The sequence below is a fragment of the Oryx dammah genome, unplaced genomic scaffold (assembly GCF_014754425.2).
Source record: "Oryx dammah isolate SB20612 unplaced genomic scaffold, SCBI_Odam_1.1 HiC_scaffold_18, whole genome shotgun sequence".
Taxonomy (NCBI): domain Eukaryota; kingdom Metazoa; phylum Chordata; class Mammalia; order Artiodactyla; family Bovidae; genus Oryx; species Oryx dammah.
In genome coordinates, this window is record NW_024070202.1 from 46,676,341 (window position 1) to 46,702,132 (window position 25,792).

At 34.2% G+C, this 25,792-nt stretch overlaps 1 protein-coding gene across 5 annotated transcripts in view; it reads left to right on the plus strand.

Moving 5' to 3' along the window:
• Positions 1–25,792, plus strand: part of KMT2E (lysine methyltransferase 2E (inactive)) — a 94,139-nt gene that overhangs the window by 8,865 nt on the left and 59,482 nt on the right. For 3 of the 5 annotated variants that reach the window (XM_040260791.1, XM_040260787.1, XM_040260790.1), the window contains exon 2: positions 14,912–15,096. Coding sequence is in view for 4 of the 5 variants with exons in the window: in XM_040260787.1 (XP_040116721.1) it covers positions 15,026–15,096 (71 nt within the window). In the remaining variant the exon portion in view is untranslated. Of the gene's footprint in view, positions 1–11,774; positions 11,848–14,059; positions 14,161–14,911; positions 15,097–25,792 lie in introns of those variants that run through there. The other 2 variants (XM_040260788.1, XM_040260789.1) reach the window with 2 other exon arrangements.

The following is a 25,792-nucleotide window of genomic DNA, read 5'->3' on the forward strand; positions in this document are numbered from 1 at the left end:
TGATAGTATTCCTGCACAGTTTTCCATACAAATGGGATTTAAAATAGTTTCTCGAATCTGGTCTAATTTTAAATTCAGAACATAAAAATTAAGTAACTAGATTGGTAGTTTTTTTTTTTTTTTAATGGTGTAGTTCCATGTCCTTATTTAATTTTTAGAGTTATTGTTATATGAACCTTGAGTCACAGTTTATGATTTGCTCCTAATGCTAGCCATTTGATTTCTAGGGCAAAGCTGAAAATACTTATTTTAATTGTGCTGTTTCTTTTCCTCCATTTAAAAATTCTTCCTTCGTGGAATTTTTTACAAGTAAAGTATTTTTTTTCTGAAAACATTGAGACAGGTTCTTCTTTTACATATATACAAGCCAGTACTTTTTTTAAAGGCAATGGTAAGATAGTAATACAGCAGAGCATCAAACATCTACAACTCTTAGGACAAAGCAGTGTATGATCTTTGGAACCCTGCAGTGAAAGAAATACAAACTCCTCAAAAAGTTCAGAAGGGCAAGAGAGGGACAAGAAACAGAAAAAACACACATTTATACTTTGATTACATTTTGATGACACTTTTATCAACTTGGCATATTTCCTTTCAGTGATAGCAAAATCTTGGTAATGAATTTGGATGATAATTTGAATGTTATACTGATTCAGGTCCTGGATAACATATTGAATGAAAACTATTAATTTCTTTGGAAATTTTCAGAGAGATTAGGAGAAGGAAAGTGTTGTAAACATTTGCAGAGTGGGGATTTAATTCTATAAAACTTAAAATTCCCTTCTGAGAAAATTAAGATGATCATATTTCAGAATAGTGAGAATTAATAAAATGATACAGTGGATTTGAAGCATTTTAGAGGTACTTTGTTGATTTAAAACTTATTTGAGTCAATTGTATACAACTGCATTAAGAGAAAGTTTATTTGTAGCATTACCAAATCTTATCCTATTGTTTTTAAAAAAGTATAGAGTGAAAAGGTGCAAAAACAAGTCCCATGATGAATTAGATGATTTTCTTTTAGTCCCAAATCCCCATTGTAGACATGTAAAATATCACCATGTTGACTAAAGTTAAGAATCTAGAGTTAGGATTAATGTGTGAGATCTTTTCTTTAAATAGTCTTACTGTGGCCCAGGGCCCACGTGTATTGTTTACATGGAGTGCTTATTGTACTGTGCTTATATTAGTTAGATATTACATGAATCAGATAAGTGAATGTGAAGAGAGAATTGTTTAGACGAAACCTTAGTTAAATGCTTTGACTTGACACAAAAATAATGATGAATGATAGCCTAAATTTAAAATACAGGTTTATATTATATATTTGTATATAACCTTTCATTACTCTCTGTGTTAAATGATGGACTTTGAACTCATGAATTTCTAGTCCCTAGGTTTCCCTGGTAGCTCAGCTGGTAAAAAATCTGCCTGCAATGCAGGAGACCCGGTTCGATTCCTGGGTAGGGAAGGTCCCCTGGAGAAGGGATAGGCTACCCACTGCAGTACTCTTTGACTTCCCTGGTGGCTCGCTTGGTAAAGAGTCTGCCTGCTGTGTGAGAGACCTGGGTTCCAATCCTGGGTTGGGAAGTCCCCTTAAAGGAGGGCATGGCAACCCACTCCAGAATCCTTGCCTGGAGAATCACTATGGACAGAGGAGCCTGGTGGACTGCAGTTCATGGGGTCACAGAGTCAGACATGACTTGAGCAACTAATTAAGCACAGCACACTTTTTTATATGTAAATCTATATTTCTCTATATTTAATCCAAAAGAGGATGGATCTTACAGTGTTCTGTAACTTTCTTTTTTTACTTAGTATCTTGGAGATCTAAAAATGTTCTTTTAGAATTAGACCCTGGTTTGTCCAGTGGGGTTTATAGGACCCTTCCTAAATGAAATGACAGATTCTGGAATTTAACAGATACACAAACATGTTAAGATCCAAGAGCCCTTGTTATCTTGTGAGATTTAAATTGTACTTTTTTTTTTTTAAGGACCTCTCTATCTCTGATAATATTATAAACTAGATTCATTTAATGGCAAAGAGTTGAATGCCCTCTGTATGGAAGCATCATGGTAGCTACTAAGTTTGGCTTGCTGATCTTGTACATATTTCCTATGGAAAGTAACTGATGATTGTGCTGGCTAATGTCCGTGGGATCAGTTTGTGTGGTTTTCAGATTTCAGCCTGTGTGATATTTAATCTAGAGTGATGGAGATTTTAAAAGATGTTCTGCTGATATATATAGCCTAAATTATCACTTAAAAGAAGCTCCTTATGTACTAAAGTAAGTGGTTCATTATGGATTTGGGGAAAAATATTTCTAGTTCAGTCCTCGACTTTATATAGTAATTTCTTTCTCCATGTTCAAATGACTTTTATAAGAGTGGCTGATCAGCTCAGTACATGTGGATTATTTTTTGTTTATATGTAATCTTTTCCATAAAGATCTTTACAGTGAAATTTGAAAGTAAAACTGGATGTAGCCTTTTAGCAAATAATACTAGTCACTGTAGCACTCATATCTACCAACTTTGTTCTTGATTTTTTTTTTCTCTTTACTGTAAAATTTCTCAGTGAGTATATGCCTCTAAAAGCTTTTCTGATAGAGATTTAGACCTGTTAGTGTCATGATTCATTTTTGAGGGTGAAATGCATTGACTTTTTCTCTTGAGCTTCAACTGTCTAGTAATATGCTAGTCTTCCATTTCTAGATTTTGTTTTTGTGTTAAAGTATGAAGAGGAAGTTGATCTTTGAATACTGTAAGCTCTGGAATCAAAAGACTGGGAAAAATTCCATAAAAGTAAACAGTTTAAATATGGAAAGTATTTTCCCTTTTTAAAATTCATTCTCTTGCTGACTTTGTAGGTTGTTAAATACTTAGAAGTTAAGGTACTCTTTTTTTAAAAAATGTACTTATTTGGCCTCATCTGGTCTTAGTTGTGGCATGGGGTCTTTGAGGCATGCAGGTGCTCTCTGGTTATGGAGCTTGGTCTCAATATTTGCTGCATGTGGGCTTAGTTGCCTGTGACATGTGGGATCTTATTTCCCCGATGAGGGATCAAACCCAAGTCCCCTGCATTGGAAGGCAGATTCTTAGCCACTGGACTACCAGGTAAGTCCCAAAAGTACTCTTACTTTATACTTAAGATTTTGATAGTAAATATTTTAAACTCTTTCACCATGTATTTATTTTCTTTCACCATTTATTTATTTTTATCAATTTGATCTTAAAAAATTTTTTTTTAATTTATTTTTGGCTGCACTGGGTCTTCATTGTTGCATGCAGGCTTTCTCTAGTTGCAGCAAGTGGGGGCTACTCTGTTGCAATGAGTGGGCTTCTCATAGCAGTGGCTTCTCATTGCAGAGCATGGGTGCCTGGGCATGCGGGCATCAGTAGTTGTAGCACATGGGTTTAGTTGCTCTGCAGCATGTGGAGTCTTCCCAGACCAGGGATTAAACACCTGTCCCTTGTATTGATAGTCAGATTCTTAGCCACTGGACCCCCAGGAAGTCCCATCATTTGTTCTTTCATGTGTGTTTTCACAATTTGAGTGGCCTTGATACTCAATAGAATTTTGACTGGAAGTAATTAAATTATCGTTGAATTGGAAAATATAAACTTCATGGCTTTCATTCTAAGAGGCACAACACTAATGTCCATAAATGAGTATCTGCAGTGTTTTATGTATCTTATTTTCTCTGCGCAGCAACTCTGCAATGTAGATCTTTCACCCATTTTCCATGAGAGACCTAGAGAGACTGAGGGTCACAGAGCTAGAGTGATCAAGAATTTTAAGTCATTTGAAAATCATCATAGCTTTCCATTAATCCTTAAGAAAGACTAATTCTTGACAAGGTAATGAGAATATACAAATTATTAATCCAAAGCAATTACTTGAGAAAACTACTCTTAAGATACCCTTGATTATATTAGATTGTCATAACTCATTTCAGGTGTGTCAAGGGCAACTTAATTTTATACACAACTCATTCTCCAGCACATTGAATAGTATTGAGAAAGTATATATGCTCAATAAGTATGTTAAATGAATGCATGCATTTATATTTATTATGTTTTGAAATAACAGAATAGTTGCCATGATGTGGAGAGGGGGAATGCTTAACACTCAAGATTTCTTCTATTGTTTGGAGACAAAGTACTCAACTCGATGGTGATAAGCTGTAAGGGTTTTGTTGGAAATTATTCAGATGATGACGATGATTGGTGGAGGTGGGCATGAAAATTGAGAAAGAGTGAATCTGAAATACTGGGGAGACACAAAAGACTGGGTGACTAAATTGACTAGAGAAAAGAAGGATTAAAAATAGAACTGGGAGAATAGAGTACCAATAAAAAGAATGGAATGGAAGAAGATAATGTGAAAAGATTCTGTTAGAAAGTTTGGTTTTTGCAGTGATGGCAGGTATTTGAATTAATATACAACCTGTAAATGGCTAGGAATAGGGAATCAGAAATGAATGGTTAAATCCAAGATTGGAGACTAATAATGGGGAAGATTGAACCTTAAAGGACAACCACAGTTTCGAGTAATAAAGAAAAAAGAAGCAATTAAAAAACAACAAAAAAAAAAGTTTCCAGAAGGAAATCAGTCACTAACATTCTTCAATGGCAGATTTTTTGTTTGTTAAGATATGTTCATCAAAAGGGGAGGAAAGGATTAAATGTGTTAAAGAAAGTATGGTTTAAATAAGAATAACTTAGGTGGTATTTCCCTGGTGGCTCAGTGGATAAGAATCTGCCTGCCAGGCAGGAGACAGGTTTGATCCCTGGTCCGGGGAGCTCCCACATGCCTTGGAGCAACTAAGCTGGAGTGCCACAACTGCTAAGCCTGTGCTTGAGAGCCCAGGAGCTGCGGCTGCTGCGCCCATGTGCTGCAGCTGCTGAGGCCTGAGTGCCCAGAGCCCATGCTCCCCAACAAGAGAACCCATTGCAGTGAGGAGCCCGCAGGCGCAACTAGAGAAGAGCCCGCGCAGCAGCAAAGACCCAGCACAGCCAAAACCTTACAAATAAATTTTCTTTTTTAAAGAAAGAATAGCTTAGGTGATGTCCTAGCCACTTTGTTCTAAGCTTTGAGAGCTAGATCCCTCTCTCAGATATAAATATCTCAGTTCTTGCTATAGAGTGAAGTAGATAATCTGTATATCTAACACTTAAAAGTGTGTCAGAATATAAACCAGTGGTTAAAAAATGTAAGTAATATATTCTTTGGGAAGTTAAGGGAAGAGATTAGTGTGTAAGAGGCCTTATAGCTGTAACAGTTTTTTGAGTTAACCTAGTCACGTTATTGTTTACAGATAAAGAAAACAGTGATCAGGAGGTTTATCTGCTGACAAACTTAAAGCTAGGTTGTGGCAGAGATGTCAAAGTTGGGAAGTTGAGACTTCAAGGAAGCGTTGGTACTTAAAGGATCCTGGAAGGTTTAATAATATTTTTATTATTGGGTGGGATGGATATAAATACAGGGGAATGAAGGAAAATGAGCAGGATATGGCAACAATCACAAAAAGACTGGCATAATCAGTGGATTTATATATTGGAATATTAGAATGGAACAAGGTAACCTGATGATGCCAAGATTAGGAACCAGTTATTACTATGAGCTATTATGCTTTTTTTTTTTTTTTCAGTATTATGCTTTTTTTAAAATGCATTTTTAAAGAGGGCAAAATTAGGAAACTAGAGTGGGCTTTGAAGTATATTCAGTGTTTAAGCAAGTGTTCTAAAATAGAGCACTGAAGCAGATCCTTTATATATATATATATATTTTAAGATCACATCCAGACTTAATCAGAATCTCTGGGGTGAGGCCTACAAATCTGTTATTTCCAACTCCTAACTCCATGTGTATGAAAAGGGGCACTTTTTGGATCTATGTTTGAGAATCACTGGTTTAAAGGTCAAGTCAGAATAACAAGAGCAACTACTTAGAAAATTATTCTGCTAGCCTAGTGTAATAGAGTAAAATGTGGACAGTAGGATCAGAAAGATTTGTTCAAATCCTGTTAATTAGATTTGATGCACATTGTTTTTATATAAGGAAATGAGAGGATTCAATTCAATCTAAAAGAAATGACTGAAAATAGTGATAGAAGGAATACTTAGTTCATCATGAAAAGTAAGAACATTGTTTTGCTTGAGAGTAGGATAAAGAATGAGAAAATAAAATTATTGCCAACTTTGTTTCAGTCAAAAATACACCCTTTCCTGATGACATACTTTTTGTAGGCTAAAAAGCGAGAATGAACCTGCTTGATAGTCTGTATAGGTTGAGAGACTAAAGATAAATGCAGGATTTGTATTGTTTATTTTGATTTTTAGTTGTTATACCTTAATACTACTTTTTTATGAGTGCTTTTGTTTTTTGCCTTTGGATAAGAGAATTCACCAATGAAATAAGTTTTTCATGTCACGTGTTGAAGTTAGTATTTCCTTTTAGCTAATGATTTTCAAACTGTTCTCCAGGAATTCTTAGGTTTTTAATGAAACTTAACTGGTAGGTGGGAGGATGTGCAGGCAGGGACATTTCCCTGCCACTCTATTTAACCACAGACTTAGCAGATATGTTTGCTGTGCCCATTAGCAAGTATCGTTAATCACTGTGGCCACTTCCCATTTTTATGTGGCTGTAGCCTCCTTGACACAACACTTGAAGTTGGCGCTGGCAAGCATTGGGAAAAGCATAGGAGATTAAAACTGTCTTTTATCCTAGAATAAAAATAGATGATTAGATTTTTGTGTAAGATTTTATTTATTTGCAGGAAAGTTTCTATCAGTACTCAAAAACTGAAGGTCACAATTTTAATGTCACTTTAAAATTTTAAAATTTTGAGGGGATTGTAGATTGACATGCAGTTGTAAGAAATAACAGAAATTCGGTGTGTCTTTTCCCTGGTTTCAGTATGAGCACCATATTGACATTGATTCACACAGTATGTTCAGATATCCCATTTTACTTGTCCTTGTGTGTGTGTGTGTATAGTTCTTTTCATTTTTATCACAGGTAGATTCCTATCTCCACCACCACAGTTAAGATACAGAAATTTTATCACTGCAAGGATCCCTGGTGTTACTCTCTTAATATTAATGCCACACTAGTCTGTTCTCCATTTCTATAATTTGTCATTCAAGAATGTTAGATAAATGAAATTATACAGTATGTGTGACATTTTTGGGGTTGACTTTTTAATCAGCACAGTTTCTTTGAGATTCATCCAAGTTGTTGCATGTGTCTGTAGTTTATTCCTTTATATTGCTAAGTAGTGTTAATGTTATTTTCCCATTTCGTAGCTACCGCATAGAACATACAGCTTCAGACTTCTCCTTTTAAATCTACAGAACATATTGTCTCTCATTTTCTTTTGTTTGCTTCCCTGTTTTCTTTTATTATCTCAATCCTCAGCTCTGTTAGGACTATTGGGAGCAGTTTTAAAATTACTGTTGTAAATAACAATGCTTTTTTTCCCTAACTGAAGGAAGGTTTAGAACCCATTGAAGCATGTGGTAATGAGTATAGTACTCATTACTTTTGTACATAAAAGTAAGATATTAAGGAATTGGGAAGATGTGATTCTTAAATTTGAAGATTTATTTTTCTTTTGTGTTTGTATATCAAGCAGTACATTCTAAGATATATAGTCGTGGGCCACATGGCAAGTAGAAAGTGGAATTAGGTAACAGTTTAGAATGAAATACTTTTGTTACTTACATACTGGAGTATGAACAAAGACTAAACTCATTCTGAGAATAGTTTGTGTGTGTGTAGAAAACAGAAGTTGTACATTTATACCCGGAGACTCCCCGGAGACTCTAACCAGATGCTAATCACTGAATTGCATAAAGGCTAGATTTTATGTTAGAGTTTAGCGATATCCAACACTTTAAGGAATGATGAACACTTTTAAAGTAATAGCATGCATTAAAAAACTGGATAGTATTGAAATTATTTTAATTCAAGGTTGTTTTAGGGTGCTAATAGAGGAGTATAGCAGTAGTTTGACAGGTTGAAGAATTGGTGTTTAGAATAGCTTCTCCAGAACCTGTTAGAAAGAGTCATACCCCAGACAAATGGTTCAGTGTATCATACTCACTATCAACATTTCTCATCATTATAGTATATTTGTTACATTCTGTGAACCAACACTAAGGTAAGGTAAGTCGCTCAGTCGTGTCTGACTCTTTGCGACCCCATGAACTGTAGCCTACCAGGCTTCTCTCTCCATGGGATCTCCAGGCAAGAGTACTGGAGTAGGGTGCCATTTCCTTCTCCTGGCACATCATTAACAATCAAAATTTACATTAGGGCTCAGTCTTTGTATTCATGTTGCTGTGTTTTGTTTTGTTTTGTTTTGTTTTGAGCTCTTCGCATCTCTAGTGAGCTAAAGATAAGGTAAACTGGGTTGCAAGGTAAGCTGTCTTGGAGTACTGCCAAATATTAGCTGATTTGAAAAAGTGCCTCTTTCTTAACTATAGGGGTGGTCTGGTGCTTGTTGGGAAGTATCATGAGGGCTGGTATTGGCTTATTCTTTAAAGAATTTAATCTTATTAAAGCCAATCTTGTTTTGACAAAAATTTTGTACAAAGGATTTCAAGGGCCGTATGACTTAGTTATTTTAACCATTACTCTGTACAGGTTTTTATTTTAAGAAAATAATTGAAATAGTACGTTTAGAGTTTGTAATAAAGAGGTTTGGCTGTTGGCTTTTTAAGTGCAGCGCAGTCACATTCTCTAAATTTGCAGTTCGTTACCAGAAGCATCCTTTCTCCTTTACTGACAAAAATGGACTCTAGATCAGAAATTCTTAATAAAAAATTCTTTAATTTAAAAAAATTCTTTAATTGACTTTTCAAGTATAACAGCTGAGAATTGTTCTACAATACTTTTTTTAAAAAAAATTATCATTATGGTTTATTATAAGATACTGAATATAGTTCCCTGTGCTATATAGTAGGACTCTGTTGTTTATCTATTTTATGTACAGTAAGTTGTATCTGCTAATCCCAAACTCTGAATTTATTCCTTTCCCATCTCCCCTAAATTTGTTTATGTTTGTGAGTCTGTTTCTGTTTTGTAAATAAGGTCATTTGTATCATATTTTAGCTTCTGCATATGCCATACGGTCCAATACTCATCTTTTAAAGACTTTTCCTAAATATTTAATTCCTAGAAATAGTATCTGGTAATCATACCTTATACTTAACTGAATGTCACACAGAGTCCTTGAAACAATTCAGAAATATGTTCTGTGATTATTTCTATTTTCAGATGAGAAGCTAATGCTTCAAGAGAATAAGTAACCATTATTATAAGTGGCAGAGTATGAAAACTAAAGCATTGCTAATTTGATACTGAATTTAGTACTAAAATATATAGTGAAACTCTGTGAAACTCTCAAATAGAAACAGAAACTGTGCTTTTTGAACATTGAATTTTATATATAGGTTTCCATTTTTCAAGTAGGTCCATCTGCATTAATCCTGACTACCAGAAGAAAGATTTTTCTAAATGAAGAGTTTATTTGCGCCAAAACTATCATAGTGCAAGTTGAATTGATGAAATTTTTTTTATCTCTAGGAACAAAATTGTTATCAAAGGAGACTCAAGTTAAAATTCAACTGGTTAGATAGGTGGTCTTTGCTTAATATAGTTTTGTATAAGGAAATGAGTATACTTATGTATACATTGTTGCTGTTTAGTCACTAAGTCATGTCTGACTCTTTGTGACCCCATGGACTGTAGCCCACCCGGCTCCTCTCTTCATTCTTCCCATGCGAGGATACTGGAGCAGGTTGCAGGTGGATTCTTTTCCACTGAGGCACCAGGAGTAATCTCAGATTTGGGTCCTGGTTTCCTTAACTTTTGGGTTGCTTTTTCAACCCACTAGCAAGGCATGTGTTTGTTCCTGAAAATAATAGGGAATTTGAATATTTTCATCCTTCTTGTGTATGCTTTGTACTGTCAGTGAAATACTCTCTTAAGCACAAATTTTAGGCTTTGAGCCTGTGCATCTTTACTGATATTTCATAGTGTTTTAATGCATTGTTGTGGGATAGGTGTAAGTTTATGAAGTAGATGAGGTTTGTGGGGAGGAGGGAGCTAAGTAGATTTTGTTAACTGTTATTTAATGAGCCAGAATAAATGTATAGTCCAGATGTTCTGCAGTGAAACACTTACGTAGATATTTAATTTCTCTTCTTCTTGAGAGAGGCAGTTGTCAGTTTCTCTCCCTCTAGCTGTAAATTCTAGATTATTTATTTTACCAGTCATCTGGGAAATTTTAATTTCCGGGAAACTAGTGTGTAGGTTCTAGAGTCACACCATTAGGGTTCAAAACTTGATTCTTTTAATTTATTATCTGTGGACTTTGGATTAGTTTAACCTCTCTGCCTTATCTGTAAAATGGGGATAATAAATGTACCTATGCCATAGGCTCATTGTGAGGATTAAGCATTGAAAACACTCAGTATTTATCATCATTTGTATCATTATATCATTATTGTAACCTGTTTTCAGGACATTTGAGTGCTTGTGGAGCACTGTACTGATACATTAACCCAGTTGGAGAAATATAAAATTGATTTTTTTTTGTAGGTTTTTAGAATCTGATATGTATCAGATTTTGATTATCAGGAATTATCTGTTAATGTACTTAAGACTAAAATTTAAACTAAGATCATTAGCCTAACCTACCTCCATTTATAGTTGAAGCCCACAATAGTGAAATGAGGTGCCCAGAGTTTCATAGGTAGTAACTTGGCAATAGATTTTGATCAACTAGTATTCTTTTTTTATTATACCTTAGTCAACAGATATAAGTAAAATTAAAATCTTATATAAATAATGAAGACAGTTTAATTTCTGATTTATAAGGAAATCTCAGTTATGTGGCCTCATAATTTCTTGCAAGTTTCTTTGTTTCCTTTCTATTAGTAATTGAGCCCAAAATTCACCCGCTTATTCTCTTAGTGTTACATGTCCAAAGTGTCAACATGGATCTAATTTTACATGTTTATTGAGTTCTGTGTATGTAAGGTGTTTACTAAGGACTGAAAGATAATAATAAGTGATGCTTTCCTCAAAGAGATTGTGTTAAATTGAGCTGGGCCCTTTATTTGTAATTTTAGGAAAACAATTTTCCTTATTTTCATCCTTTTTGCCTGTTTGGTATCATAGTCATCTTTTCAGTGGTTTTTTTTTGTTTTGTTTTCTGAACCCTTTAAATGTGGTTGCAGCCTCAGTTTTCCTGTTTTTCTGATAGATATTTCTAATGTAATTCCTTTTCCTTCTTGCCTTTTATCTCATTTTCCCTACTTTATGGTTTTGCTTTTGTTTTGGTATCAGTGCCTTTGCTGTGCTGAATCTGTGGGGTTGTTTGATTTTTTTGTTCTCATTTGTTTTTGTTGTTTTGTCCGTGATACACAGCTTTTGGGATCGTAGTTCCCTGACCAGGGATTGAGTGCATGCCTTCAGCAGTGATGGCACAGAGTCCTAACCACTGGACTACCAGGAAATTCTTTGTAGTACTGTCTTCTCAGTTTCTTTCCAGTTTGATTTGATAGTTAGCATTGTTTCCTTTGCTTCTGTTTGCATTTATCTGTATTAAAGAGTGAAGAATACATTTGTCATTTTAAGAATTAGCTGCTTTCTTTATGAATCCCTTTGGTTTTAGGTTCCATGTTAGAAGTACTATATATACTTTTATGCCATTAATAAATAGCTCAATACTCCTGTGTTCACTTGGTTTCTAGGTCTATTCTGGATAGCAGGTTTTGTGAAGACCTATATTCTTTCTTGGACCTCAGATTTACCAGACATCTCATGGTATTTCCTTTTATATTATTTCTTTAATGGCCGCCATTTATTTTCAATATATTTTGTATATATTTAACTTGCCAGTTGGGTAAACCAGGTTTTTGATTCACATATAAGATATGAAACCTTTATGGTAGTTTTTTCGATTGTTGAATTGTTTTTCTCTAGTTGTGCCTGTGTTATAAGCTCACATCTCTTCTACATCTGTATACTATATTGTCTTGTCTTTTATTATTTTTGAAGACACAGTGATTTGACCCTAATGAGTTTATGATTTAAGTACCAGCTGGATTTTTAAGCAGCATGAGTTTTCTGGCTATGTAGTTTTTGATATTAATGAAGTGAAATATTTGCCATTTTTATGATCTCAATAGATATGACCTCTTGTAAGTAAATTCTGATATCATCTTCTCTGCTGAATCAAACTCAGACATCTGTGGTTCTTTTACAGATGTAATGCTGTGTTTATCCTGGGGGTGAGCTTCTATGATTTTAGAAGAGAGGTGCATTTTTGGAAAAAGTGCCATGTGGTTGTTCTTACAACACTTACTTGCATAGGTTGACAATTCATTTGATTAATGAGGCCAGAGCTGCATTTTCATCCCGGGTGCTCTAATTCATTTACCTGTTCTGTGTAGAGTGCCTGTTTCATTCCGTGCACTGTGCAGGGTTTGAGAGAGAGACAGTAATGACACAAATATAAGCTATTGTCTGAAATAGGTTTTTGTGGCGTGCTCTTCACTGCTTTTTAAAAACAGCTCAAGTATAGTGTTATATATTGAAGATTGTATATTTATGTAAAAATGGGTTGTACTGTTATTAAGTACATGCTCAAATAGATGGTTTTAGATTGGAAATACTACTCAGTTACCTAAAATAATACATAATTATTTGACTTCTGTTTTCCAGTTTCTGCCTCTGGTTTAAGAGAAAAAAAAAGCATACAACTATATATTTAGCAACATACACCTAAAAGATAAGGTTTCCTATGAGTCAAAAGATAAGCTGAGCTGAAGAAAGCTTCTACCAACTAGATGCTACCAACAAGGAGTAATTTTTTAAATTGTAATTGTTCTTAGGTCCAGGTCTTCAGCATTTTAAAGAAATACAGAATAATATAACATTTGATTTATATATTGCTTGTATGTTATCATTTAGAAATTTTATAATTTTGTAGCTTTGTGCAGATTAATAAATACAGCTTTTTATGAAGTAACTCTAAAACAGTCCCAGGTGCAGAAAAGTAGATAGGGCAGTTGTTTTCAGAGGATAATTTTAATTTGTTGAAAACTGTAAAATCATAGCAAACAGTGAGCTACAATTACATACTTTATTTTTAAAAACTATTAGAAGAATCTCTTTAAATGACAGCTAGAGAGTTTTAATTTCATCCACATAGTTTTTTGATTATGAAATACGAGCAACTCTTATGTGACTACCACTTAATGATTGCTAAATATGCATAATGCAGTGTATGAAATGCTTTTACAGTCATTTTTTCATTTTTTTCACAGAAACTGTATGAGGATGTATCCCCATTTTATAAACAGAGACCCTGAAGCTTAGAGTGGTTAAATCACTTGTCTAGCTCACACGTCTACTGTTAAATTGTTCCAGTGTTTACGTTTTTAACTTTCAAGTGCAATTGCCTATTATTGTATATTTTTATTGTAACTTATAATCTAGTTGCTCTTCCCTAGTTATATACAATTTAAAAGTAAAGGCTAGTTTTCTTGGAGAATTCAAACCACTATTACCTCGTTATTTCCCTATTTTGGTATTTTTTTCCCCATAAAATATGAGCTCACAATCTGTATCATCTGTGAAACAGGAATTAACCTGAGTAGATATTCTCAAGCTGTAAAAATTAAGGGTGAATAAAGAATTGCTATTTGAAGAAATAGTTGTCTTCAGTATTTCAGGTATAACACGAGGGGGACAGTTTTGACTGTTTTTCTTGTTTATATGATGATCTGCTTTGTTCCAAGTTGTACTATATCATTGCTGAAATATTTTAAGTAGATATTTCACACACAGAACATATAGCAGGTGTTCTGGGCTTCCCAGGTGGCTCAGGGGTAAAGAATCCATCTATCAATGCTGAAGATGCGGGTTTGATCCCTGGGTTGGGAAGATCCCCTGGAGGAGGAAATGGCAACCCACTCCAGTATTCTTGCTGGGAAAATCTCCTGGACAGAAGAACCTGGTGGACTACAGTTCATGGGGTTGCAGAGGGTCAGACACAACTGAGCACGCATGCACAAACAATGAATTTAAATTGGAAAAATTGATATTGAAGCTGAATATATTTTCTTTACTATGGTAAATTTCTTTAAACATAATTCAAGTATGTTAGTTTTCTAATTGTATTAGGGATCATTAACTTATGGAAGAAAACTGGAGAAATAGAGAAAAACTCCCTTAATATACATGTATTTGTGTAGAACAAAAAGTGACAACCACTGTAAAACAATTTTATTACAGATAGCTTTTTAAAATATAGAAACAATAGAGTAGAATTGTTTCAAATTCTGGTTTTATCCCTTAAACTGAGCAACTTTGGTTATGTTATTTACCCATTTTGGATTCTTTGGTGGTAAAGTGGAGATCCCTACTTGAGTTGTGAGGATTAAATAGATTATCCATGTAAAAGCTTAGTGTGGTGCTTAATTCACATAAGTACTCAGTGTTTCTTAGTTTATTGTTAGATCATTCACTGAACCAGGAAGACTTATTTTTGGAAAGTGCTTTAAGAAATTCTGTTTCATTTTTCAAAATGAATAATATTTGTTGGTTCCTTACTAAGCAATATGCTTTAGTAATCCCCACTTATGGCACCCTAAATTCATTCCCTGAGGAAGATTATGATTCAGAAACTTCTTTTGAGCATAATCTCATTACTTAATTCCAGAAAGATGAACAAAATAGAGACTGCCTGAGGAAATTGCACTGATACTGATATTTTAATAAAGAATGCTTTCTTTATGTATTTTACTTTCCTTTATTATAGGTTGACTGCTTCTGAGAATATGAAGATGATTGTTAACTTCTGGTTCCCTTTTCTTTTAAACAGGGTTTGTGGATGCACTTAGATGTTTGCAATGAGCACTGTGGCTGGCATGCCCCAGTGTTTTGGATACCAATGCATAGGATTCCATAGTAATCGAATTTACCAGAGGCGAACGTCATGAGCATAGTGATCCCATTGGGGGTTGATACAGCAGAAACGTCATACTTGGAAATGGCTGCAGGCTCAGAGTAAGTATTTAAATCATAGGTACTTTGGATAGGGAAGAGTAAAATACTTCATATAATTATTTTAGCACAACCAAGCAGTTCTTGATTTGCATTTATATTTTTCTCATTTTAAATACTTGGCTAAAGTAAAATGTCAGAAGTTTAAAGGCAAAAATTCCTGTAACTAAAATTACTTTTGTAAAGAGCTTTTGAGCCAAAATTCTCTTTTTCTGATTCTTTTTTGTCTCTTCCATTTGCTGATTATTGACAGCAAGTATTAAGATAATAGGTTATTGTTTTTTAAAATTGTGAATCTGTCTTGTTTATATTGGAAAATTAATTTGGTTTTCAATTTGAATCTTTTTAAACTGTAATGTCCATTTAAACACAGTTGCCTCTTTTTTTTTTTTTTAAGTTGAATTGAAAAATAAAATTCCAGCCAGTTTTAAATAAGAAAAAGGGAGTATTTCCTTCTAGATGAATGTTTTGGCACCTTTTGCTTTTGTGGGAGCCATTTCTGAGGGATTTAGTGAACGGTTCTTACCTTGCCTTTAAGACTATTTGGTCTTGACAGTTGTGTTGGATAGATTTTCTTTTATTTTTATTTTAAAGACCACTATGTTAACACTGAATTATAGCTATGAAAATTGATTGTTTTTAGAAAATTTCAAAAGTTTCATGTAACAGTGTTGGAATACTTAAAGAATAGAAAGATGTATGTTTGCTCTCTGATTGAGTATATAATTGAATTGTGCCAAATGGGACACTCATTGACCAGAAAGCTGAATTTAACTTTTTTGAAAAAAAGAAAATTTCTTTTAGGACTCCTAAAACTGGTGTGTAGAAAGGACAAAAAACAGTTGATACTCTACATTTGCTGGCATTTCAAATGGTCTAGAAATGTTTTCACCACACCTGCTTCTGCTATTAGGAAAGACTCAGGGGTGCACTCTAATATTCCTATAATATACTACATAGTCCATTTAACTATATGATTATTATAGTTTTTAAATGCCTCTTTTTTTTTTGTACTATGTTTAAGTTATTTTTGTTGTAAAATAATGGATTCCCAAACAAGGGTACTCTTGTGACTGTTGATTGACATTCCTTTTGCCCAGATAGGGACACTCCTAACGAAGAAAAAAGAATCTGGAAGCAGGGCTTGACAGGCAAGTGGGTTCCAGACTAAAGTACCAGTTTTTCTTAGTGCGTCTGATAGATGCAAATCTATATCTGATAATAGTTATTGGCATTTATTGGTAATAATCAAAGATTTTTTACTTCCTAAAAAATTCACCTTGACAGTTTTTTAAAATTAGCCTCATAAGCACTTACTACAAAATGTAATTTATGAAGTATTATTCATGTATGAAATAGGAATTGGTCCAGCATACAATGTCAGATGCTCCTTTGTCTCGTTTACATGTTTAGTATGTATGCTGCAAGGCAATTCATAAACAGAATAAAAGCCACATATTAATTATACAGTTAAAAAAGAATGAATAATATATTGACAGCAGTTTAGGGGAGAGCTTTCTGCCTGTGTTCTTTGTTAAATGCATTTATAAGAGTGTTTATAGAATAATCATGATTTATATTATTGAGCCAAATCTTTACTGGTACAAATATGGACATTTTTATTATTAGAAGATGATCAACTTGTAGGCAATTACAGAATGACTTTTTTTTTTTTTTTTTAAGAACATTTCTGTTTTAGGAAATTATTTTTTTCTATTCCACGTACAAGTGTGTGTCCCTTGGGTATGGTATCCCTTACTCAGTGGACACAAAAAGTATAGCTGGTACTAGTTTCTACTATGAGACAACTATCAGAATTTTTGTGGCTAAATTTTCAAACTTAAAAACTATATATATATATACACATATATAAAGCTTTTAGAGCTATTTTCATAAGAAATTTTTATATAATTAACATTTCCTTTTTATTTCAAATATGTAATCAGAAGATACTGTACTTGTATTGAAGCAAGATGCTGGGGAACGGGCATATGGGACTTCCCCATATGTTTCTTTGTTAACGTCCTGTGCAGCTACACAATTATTCCAAAATATATTTTTTTAAGTATTGAATTTTGTTATACTCATGTAGCTATATGATGTTATTAATTATATATTAGTTTTATATATATGTGTTTGTTTGGCTGCATTGGCTCTTAATAGTGGCACGTGGGATCTTTGATTTTCGCTGCAGCACACAGGGTCTTCAGTAGCCACTTCTGTGGCATCTTTTAGTTGCGGCATGTGGATCTAGTTCCCTGACCAGTGTTGAACCCAGAACCTCTGCGTTGGGAGTGTGGAGTCTTAGCCACTGGACACACCAGAGAAGTCCCTATTAAAAAATATGGCTAAAATATATCACTAATAAATTAAACTACTATAAAGTTTAGGAGATACTTGATTGTTTATTGAGTGAATTAGTTTACTGAACCAAATTTATACTCATTTCTAAGACTATAAAGGGGAATTTATTTAATCACTTACAGTTCATCTAATTTGAGTTCATCTAGATAGAATACATGCTATCTGTCACATTTTATAGATAGGAAATTGAAGGCCTGGTTCAGGATCTGTAATAACAGACTTGCTAAACTCTAGTCCTGTATTCCCATACTCAGTAACATTTCTTCTTGGATTATCTCATCTCTGCAATAAAACTCATTAGTCTTTGTTACATATTTGTTTTCCTCTCATTACTAAGTTTTTAAACATCTTGGGTTTGTCTTGCCTTTCCTGCAGAGTTAGGGATCTTGTATTTTGTTTTTTTCTCTTCCCCATTACCTTGCCACGAGTTGGTTTTACACTTCCAGAACCTCTCAGTTCAAACTAGCCATATTTCAAGTTTTCTATAGCATAGATATCTAGAGGCCATTGTATTGGATAGAGAAATTCTAGGCTAAATTACAACCTGTAGGATCTCAGAAGAGAAAAGAACAGTGAAGCCTCTGCTAGTTATGAAAATTATGAGATCATAACAATCTATTTGTTTTTGAATAAGAAAGGTAAAGATGTAACTATGAGATAGATATTATTTTCAAATTTTAGGTTAGGAAACGAGTCACAGAGCAGTTAAATGGCAGAAGCAAAACTTATTGATGTGTTAATTTTAGGCCTTTTCTATTACCGCTTCTTTCCTAGTACTATTACAAAAAATGACTTATATAACGTTAGTAATTTATTTTGATATATGGTTTCTGTAAATAGTAGCTTTACTTTTAGGGGTAGTAAATTTATTATAATCAATGACTGCATATAATAAAGATATTTTCAGGTCTCTGCTTGAAGATAAGGAATGTGAAAGAAAACCTAGACTCAGTTACCAGTAGATAAATAGGAAAGTTGAGCCAGAGTTCAGCATTTATTAGAACTGTATGTTTTTATCCTGATTGATATAAATTGACCTCTTCTACTGCTTCTTCTGTCTTTTATGTCAGGCAGTCTATCTGAATTACTAAATTGGTTAAAGAAGCAAAGGTGAAAAAAAAAAAAAAAGAAGCAAAGGTGAGAAACCCTTCTAGAGCTGAGAAGTGGGAAGAGGTATTAAATAGGAAGTGTTAAACTGATTCTTTCCTAGTCTTTTTAAAAAAGAAAAACCAATTACTTTTCCTCTTAGAGACTGGGAACATGATTACTAACATTCTATTCCTTTTAACATTATTTTTACTACCAAATATTCCTTTAGAAATCTTTATAATGAGATTTTGGATAAATATGTGTATTTTTGGATGCGGTAGACAAATTAGTAAATGTGACATATCTAAGTTACAGGTGAATTACTTTGGAAGAGGGCTTTTAGTGCTATAACTGGGAATACAGTAAATGCCTTTCTGTTGACTGAGAGTACTAAAGGGAGATATCTGGGTTTTCAGTTTTGTTCTGCCACTAATATACCAGTGAGCCCTTGAGACAATTATTGTAGACTTTGATATCTTAATTTGAAAAAGAGGGCTTGAAGTATTAATGTGGCTCTTTTTGACTCCAGATTTCTGAGATTCAGTACATTTTTATTTTGTTTATAGTATTTAATATTAGGTTATCTCAGTGTCACTAGAGCCATCTGCTGACAGAATTCATTATTAGTTTGTTGAAATATTTGGCTGCTTGTAGTCTGAATTTATGTAATTAAAGATACTAAAATGTTTAATGTATAATGAAATGTTTTCAGTAGCTTTTTACTTGTGTTCCACTAGTATTTAATGTTTCTATTCATGATTTCTTTTTAAATGTGATTTGTTTTAATACTAAAAAGAATGTTTTGAAATACTGTTCTTAGCATTGTTTAGAACTGTTGAAATTTCTCATTTGCTTTACACTTAATAATAAAGTTTTTCTCTAATTTTTTTTCTTGTCTGTTACATAGTGTGTAAGCAGCTATTATTCCCATTTTACAAAAGAAATGTACCTCCAGGAGATTAAGAGACTTCCCTAAGGCCACATAGTTAGTTAATAAAAAATGAAGAGTCAGTTCCAGAGCTGCTTGGCTCCAGATCCATTTACCACATAGATCAAAAGAGCTAAGTTTTTATTAAACACCAAATCTCTCTATTTAAAAATTTTTCTTGTATGCCATTGTAATGTATTTAATTTTAATATATCTTTAAAAAGTGTTAGGTGTAACAAGAATGATAGAAATGTTTTTATCACAAATCTGAAGGAACATAGTGAGAACTCATGGATATCTTTTATATTCATGTTCTATCCATGTGTAATTACTGATACCCAAGTGTCTGTTATTGAATGTTTTAACCTTGAAAGAAAAACTAGAGGTTTCACTTAAAATACTCATATAAACTTCTCATTAAAATGCAACTGTTTGAAGGTTTATATAAGGAAGAAATTAAAATTTTGATGAGGAAGAAGGAAATCATAAAAGTCTAGTTTCAAGAGGAATCAGAGCTTATTTAATCAATCATTCTAGCCTATTCTTTTTCTCTAAATTCCTCTCTTGATTTTGATTGGCATTTCTCTCTGTTTAGATCTTCAATTCACCTGACTGCTTAAATGTCTACACTAAAATATATAATGAATGATAATTTATGATGGCTTTTTAAAGAATAAGGATATTTTGGTATAAACAAATACAATTTTAAATTTGTAAAGTGGTTCCAGGAAAATGTGGCAACATCAGGTAGATTACTGCAAACAAAATGGTAGTTGTTCTGCTTTCTGAGTTTTCAACAATAATTTAGGACTATGGCACATTTGAAAATAACCTTTTTCATTTTTAAGAATGGAAATGTTACATAAATAATTTAAATTTTAATGCCCAAATTTATTCTCCATATTTGTAAAGTTTATGAAATAATGACAGTTAAAGTGGTATAGATTTAGAGTTACCAGAAATCAGGCTTTATGTAACTCTAATAAAATAATGCATGGTACCATTTTGTAATAAAGAAATGAGGTAAAGCTGTTTACATCATTAGGTCATTAATCCATAGACAAGATAGCACTCTGATAAATCTCACAGGAAGTGGGGATAATACAGTTTGACAGAAATAGTACTAGACCAACCTAAGAGATCTAGGCTTTAGTATTTGCTTTGTTATTATAATGCCATGTGACTTAAAATTAAGACTTGATTTTGTAAATGTGGAATCTGAAATCCAGAGAGCTTATGTTTCATGTCTCATGGATACACAGTGACTTAATGATAATCAGTTTGTGGCACTTAGATCAGTCATCTCCTGGTGTGTAATACTGGAGGTTGAACAATGTGATATTTAAAATACCTTCTAGAACAGTTCCTGAATATCACTTTGGAGCAGCAGGTACTGTTTCCCTGAATAGTTCTGTCCTACTATACTCAATGTCACAACAAGCAGAACCCAGCGACTGCTTCTCCACCCCTTGCTTCATGATAGCATTGTCTGGGAATCCAAGAATTGCCCTCCACATTACACCTGTGTAGACTCAGCAGAAGCAGATCTATTACCACTAATTCTAGGCCAGAACAAAAGTACTTCCAATCTGAGGGAAAGAAATCCATATTCTACCACTCCCTTGAAGCCATTTGCAAAGCATCCCCACTACATCTTTGCTCTACCTGCTCCACTAAATGAGTCTTAGCAACAGCATTTTACCTTTTCTAAAACCCAGTATCAACTCACAGGGTCAGAGGTAGGTTCTGAGAGTGGCTATTTCAGATTAAATCTTGACCCTGTATCAGTATTATCTCCGCTTGTCATTCTTTTGGTTCCTTGGGCACTGTCTCAATTGTCAGTCTATTCAGATGCTTGAATGCTTGCGTCCTTCACTCTTCTTCCAACTGCTCCATACAAATTGACTTTTACTTTGACCCTGCTACTGGCATGTTGAAGCTAATGCATAGTTTTCAGGCCTCATATTGTTTGTTGTCTCAGGAGGATTTATTACTTTTGATTCTCTGTACCTTTGGCTTTAGTGAAACCAGCCTTTTGTGGTTTTCTTTCTTTCTTTTAACAAATTATAGTAAAATATACATAACATAAAGTTTACTGTTTTAACTAGTTTTAACTGTACAATTCAGCAGGATTCAGTACATTCATAGTGTTACTGCAATGTCCAGGCAAGAGATGACAAAGACTTGGACTAGGGAGAGAAGTGTACTGATTGTAAATGTATATTGGAAGAAGAGCCAGAATTGATCAAAGAATTAGATGTGGTGGGCGAGGGCAAATGAATAATCAAGAATGATACTTTATGGTTTTGGATTAAGCAACTGGATGGAGAGTTGTTAAGAAGATTAGCTGGGGGAAAAGAGAAAACGTTTATGGGCAGAAAAGAAAATCAAGCAAAAATGAGAAAGAGTGGCCAGTTAAGTGTGGTATCTGGAAAGCTAGCAAAGTTAAATCTTTTGGGGAAGGGAACATTTACATCACATGCTGAAAAGTCTATATAAACTACAATTACCAATTAGTTTGACAATATGAATAGTTATTGTGGTCTTGTGCAGCCTGATGTTGACCACGAACAACTCTTTCAAGGAGTTTTCTAAAAAGAGGAACAGAGAAATGACAAATGAAAGGGGGCAGGAGTTTTCAATGGAATAATAACTAAGACAGCAGTGATCTAATATAGAGGTAGATTGAAGATGTGAGACACAAGGGATAGTTGCCAGCAAGAGTAAAGTGTACAGATCTTGAAAAGGTGAGAAGGGATAAAGTCCAGAGAGCAAGTGGAAGAATAGGGTTGTAATACAAAGTGGCATTTTTCCATTTTTATAAGAGAAAAACAATTTGAATGTAAATGCTAGATTTTAGATATGGAATTGTGTTCCCAGTACCTAAAACAGTAGCTGATATATAATAAACCCTCAATAATTATTTATTAATAAATTAATAAATTCCTGTTGAGTTGATGTTACATTTTCAAAGAAAATTATACCATTACACTAGTAGCACTTGCTAAAGCCAAATGGTACTCTATTGCAATCAGTTCCTTCCCCAAATTTGCTTTCTCTAAACAAGCAGTCAGCAAACTAGGATCACTGAGCCAAACCCAGCCTGCTGCCTGATTTTTGTGAGTAAGATTTTATTGAGACTCAGTCATGACCACTTGTTTAATTATATTTTCTGGCTTTCCAGGTACAGTAGAGGTGAGAAGTTGCAATAGAAACCATATTGTTTGAGGTCCTGAATATATTTACTCTCTGGTTCTTCACAGAAAAAGTTGGTTGGCTCCAGCTCTAAATTTAATTTAATTCTTTTTTTTTTGGCTGCACTGCACAGCATATGGGATCTTAGTTCCCCAGGCAGGCATTGAACCCACGCCCCCTGCAGTGGAAGCACCCAGTCTTAGCCACTGGACCACCAGGGAAGTCCTTGGTTTAATTTTAAATTCCAAAATCTGGGATGTGAAAAAGGGTTTTCTACAACAAACATCTACTTTATAGTCATGAGACATCTAAATTAAGAGGTCTAGTAATATGGAGAGCTATTTGGGTGGAGCTAATGAAATAGAATTAGATTAAAGATGATTTGGAAGTCGTGAACACATAGGAAATGGTGAAAACTATAGTAGTGGATGAAACCTCCAATTATAAAGTACCGACACCTAGAAAACAAACATTTAGGAGATAGGGAAAAGAAAAATTTTTAAAGGAGATTAAGGCATTAAAAAAAAATGGGAAACAGTTTGGTACTTTCTCAAAATGTTAAACAGAATTACCTTATGACCCAGAAAAAGAATTGAAATCAAAGGCTCAAAACAGATATTTGTATACCAGTATCCATAGCATTACTTGCAATAGACAAAAGGTCTATGTTAGACAAAAGCTCTAACATCTCAAGTGTCCATCAACAGATGAATGGACAAATCAAAATGTGGCCCATCTATACAATGGAATATTAGCCATAAAAAAGAATAGAATTCTGAAGCATGGTATAAAGTGGATGAAACTTGAAAACGTTATGCTAAGTAAAATAAAAGACATAAAATGATAAATATTTTATGATTCCATTTATGTACGTTGTCTTATGTTGCAAAGAGTCGGACACGACTGAGCAACTGAACTGATGTAAGTTGTCTAGAATGGGCAAATAGAGATAGATAGTAAAGGTTACCAGGTGATTGGACCTGGAGAAGGTAAGAGATATGAGAACAATGTGTCTGTTTGAGAGGATGAACAAGTTTGGAAATAAGAATCATAAGGCTTGAAGGTCTCTTTGTGAACCCTGAAACTTACTACATACAAATGATTGTTGAATGCTCGTTATCTTAGTTAATTCTATTTCATTTGTGTAGGAGAGGTAGAACTAAGGCTAAAAATTTTTATAGCCTCTTCATGGTAGACAGATATAAAGGACTATAGAATTGAACAAAATGTCCCTATATGTAAAAAAAAAAAAAAAAAAGTGATTTCAGTAAGTTGAATGGTATAGTTCTTTAAAATAACAGTTCCAGTTAGTGCCTATTTCAAGTGAAAGTGTTAGTCACTCAGTCATGTCCAACTCTTTGCAACCCCATGAACTGTAGCCTACCAGGCTCCTCTGTCCATGGGATTCTCCAGCCAAGAATACTGGAGTGGGTTGCCATGCCTTCTCCAGGGGATCTTCCTGACCCAGGGATGGAACCCAGTTCTCCCACGTTGCAGGCAGATTCGTTATTGTTTAACAGTTCTGGTTAGTGCCTAATTCAGGCAGCTGGAAACTAGCAGAATTAAAACAGCAACAAGACAGATTGAAATTCGCTGAATTATTTGAGTGAGTGAGTACTGACCATGATAGAAGACCTTGGGACAGAATACAAAAGGAGGAGGGGTATAAAGTTCTTCAGTATGAAAATTTTAACAAGTGATGGTATTTTTTTAAGTGATTTTAACTAGGAAATTTAAATCTTATTATCTTAAACCAATGAATATTAAGTTCCCAAATCTCACAGTTAAGAGTAGGAGTTTAAAATAAAATTTTATTTTCTCAACTCTAGAGTCTGTGTAAAGCTCTCTTTTTGGAAGCTCTTTAGTAATGTGCTATAAATCAAAAACAAGCCCTTGAAGATGACTCAAGCTTTGTGTGGCTAAATAGTCAAATAAAAAGTTTCTTTCAGAATTCTGAACAGTCTTAAATGGAAAAGTTGACTCAACGAAGTTCAGGATATCATGTAACAACTAGAAATTGTTGTTTAGTCACTCAGTCATGTCTGACTCTTGGCAACACCATGGACTGTGTAGTATGCCAGGCTCCCCTGTCCTTCACCATCTCCCAGAACTTACTCAGACTCCTGTCCATAGAGTCAGTGATCCCATCCAACCATCTTGTCCTCTTCTCTTCCTGCCTTCAATCTTTCCCAGCATCAGAGTCAATTTTTTAATGAGTCTGCTCTTCACATCAGGTGGCCAAAGTATTGGAACTTCAGCATCAGGCCTTCCAATGAATATTCAGGATTGATTTCTTTTATAATTGACTGGTTTGATCTCCTTGCAGTCCAAGGGACTCTCAAAAGCCTTCTCCGACACCACAGTTCAAAAGCATAAATTCTTCAGCACTCAGCCTTCCTTATGGTCCAACTCTCACATGCACACACAACTACTGGGAAAACCATAGCTTTGATTATACAGACCTTTGTCAGCAAAGACATTAGCATTAAACAACTTTTTAAATGTCTTTTAATTCCATGGCTGTTGTCACCATCTGCAGTGATTTTGGAGCCCAAGAAAATAAAGTCTGTCACTGTTTTCCATTGTTTCCCCATCTGTTTACCAGAAGTGATGGGACCGGATGCTATGATCTTCATTTTTTGAATGTTCGGTTTTAAGCCAGCCTTTTCACTCTCTTCTTTGACCTTCATCAAGAGGCTCTTTAGTTCCTCCTTGCTTTCTGCTATAAGGGTGGTGTCATCTACATATCTGAGGTTATTGATGTTTCTTCCAGCAATCTTCATTCCAGCTTGTGAGTCATCCAACCAGGCATTTCGCATGATATACTCTGCGTATAAGTTAAATAAGCAGGGTGACACTATACAGCATTGACGTACTCCTTTCCCAATTTGGAACCAGTCTGTTGTTCCATGTCCGGTTCTAACTGTTGCTTCTTGATCTGCATACAAGTATCTCAGGAGGCAGGTGAGATGGTCTGGTATTCCCATCTTTAAGAATTTCCCACAGTTTGTTGTGTTCCACACAGTCAGAGGCTTTATAAAGCATACTCAGTGAAGCAGAAGTATATGTTTTTCTGAAATTCTCTTGCTTTTTCTATGATTCAGCAGATGTTGGCAATTTGAT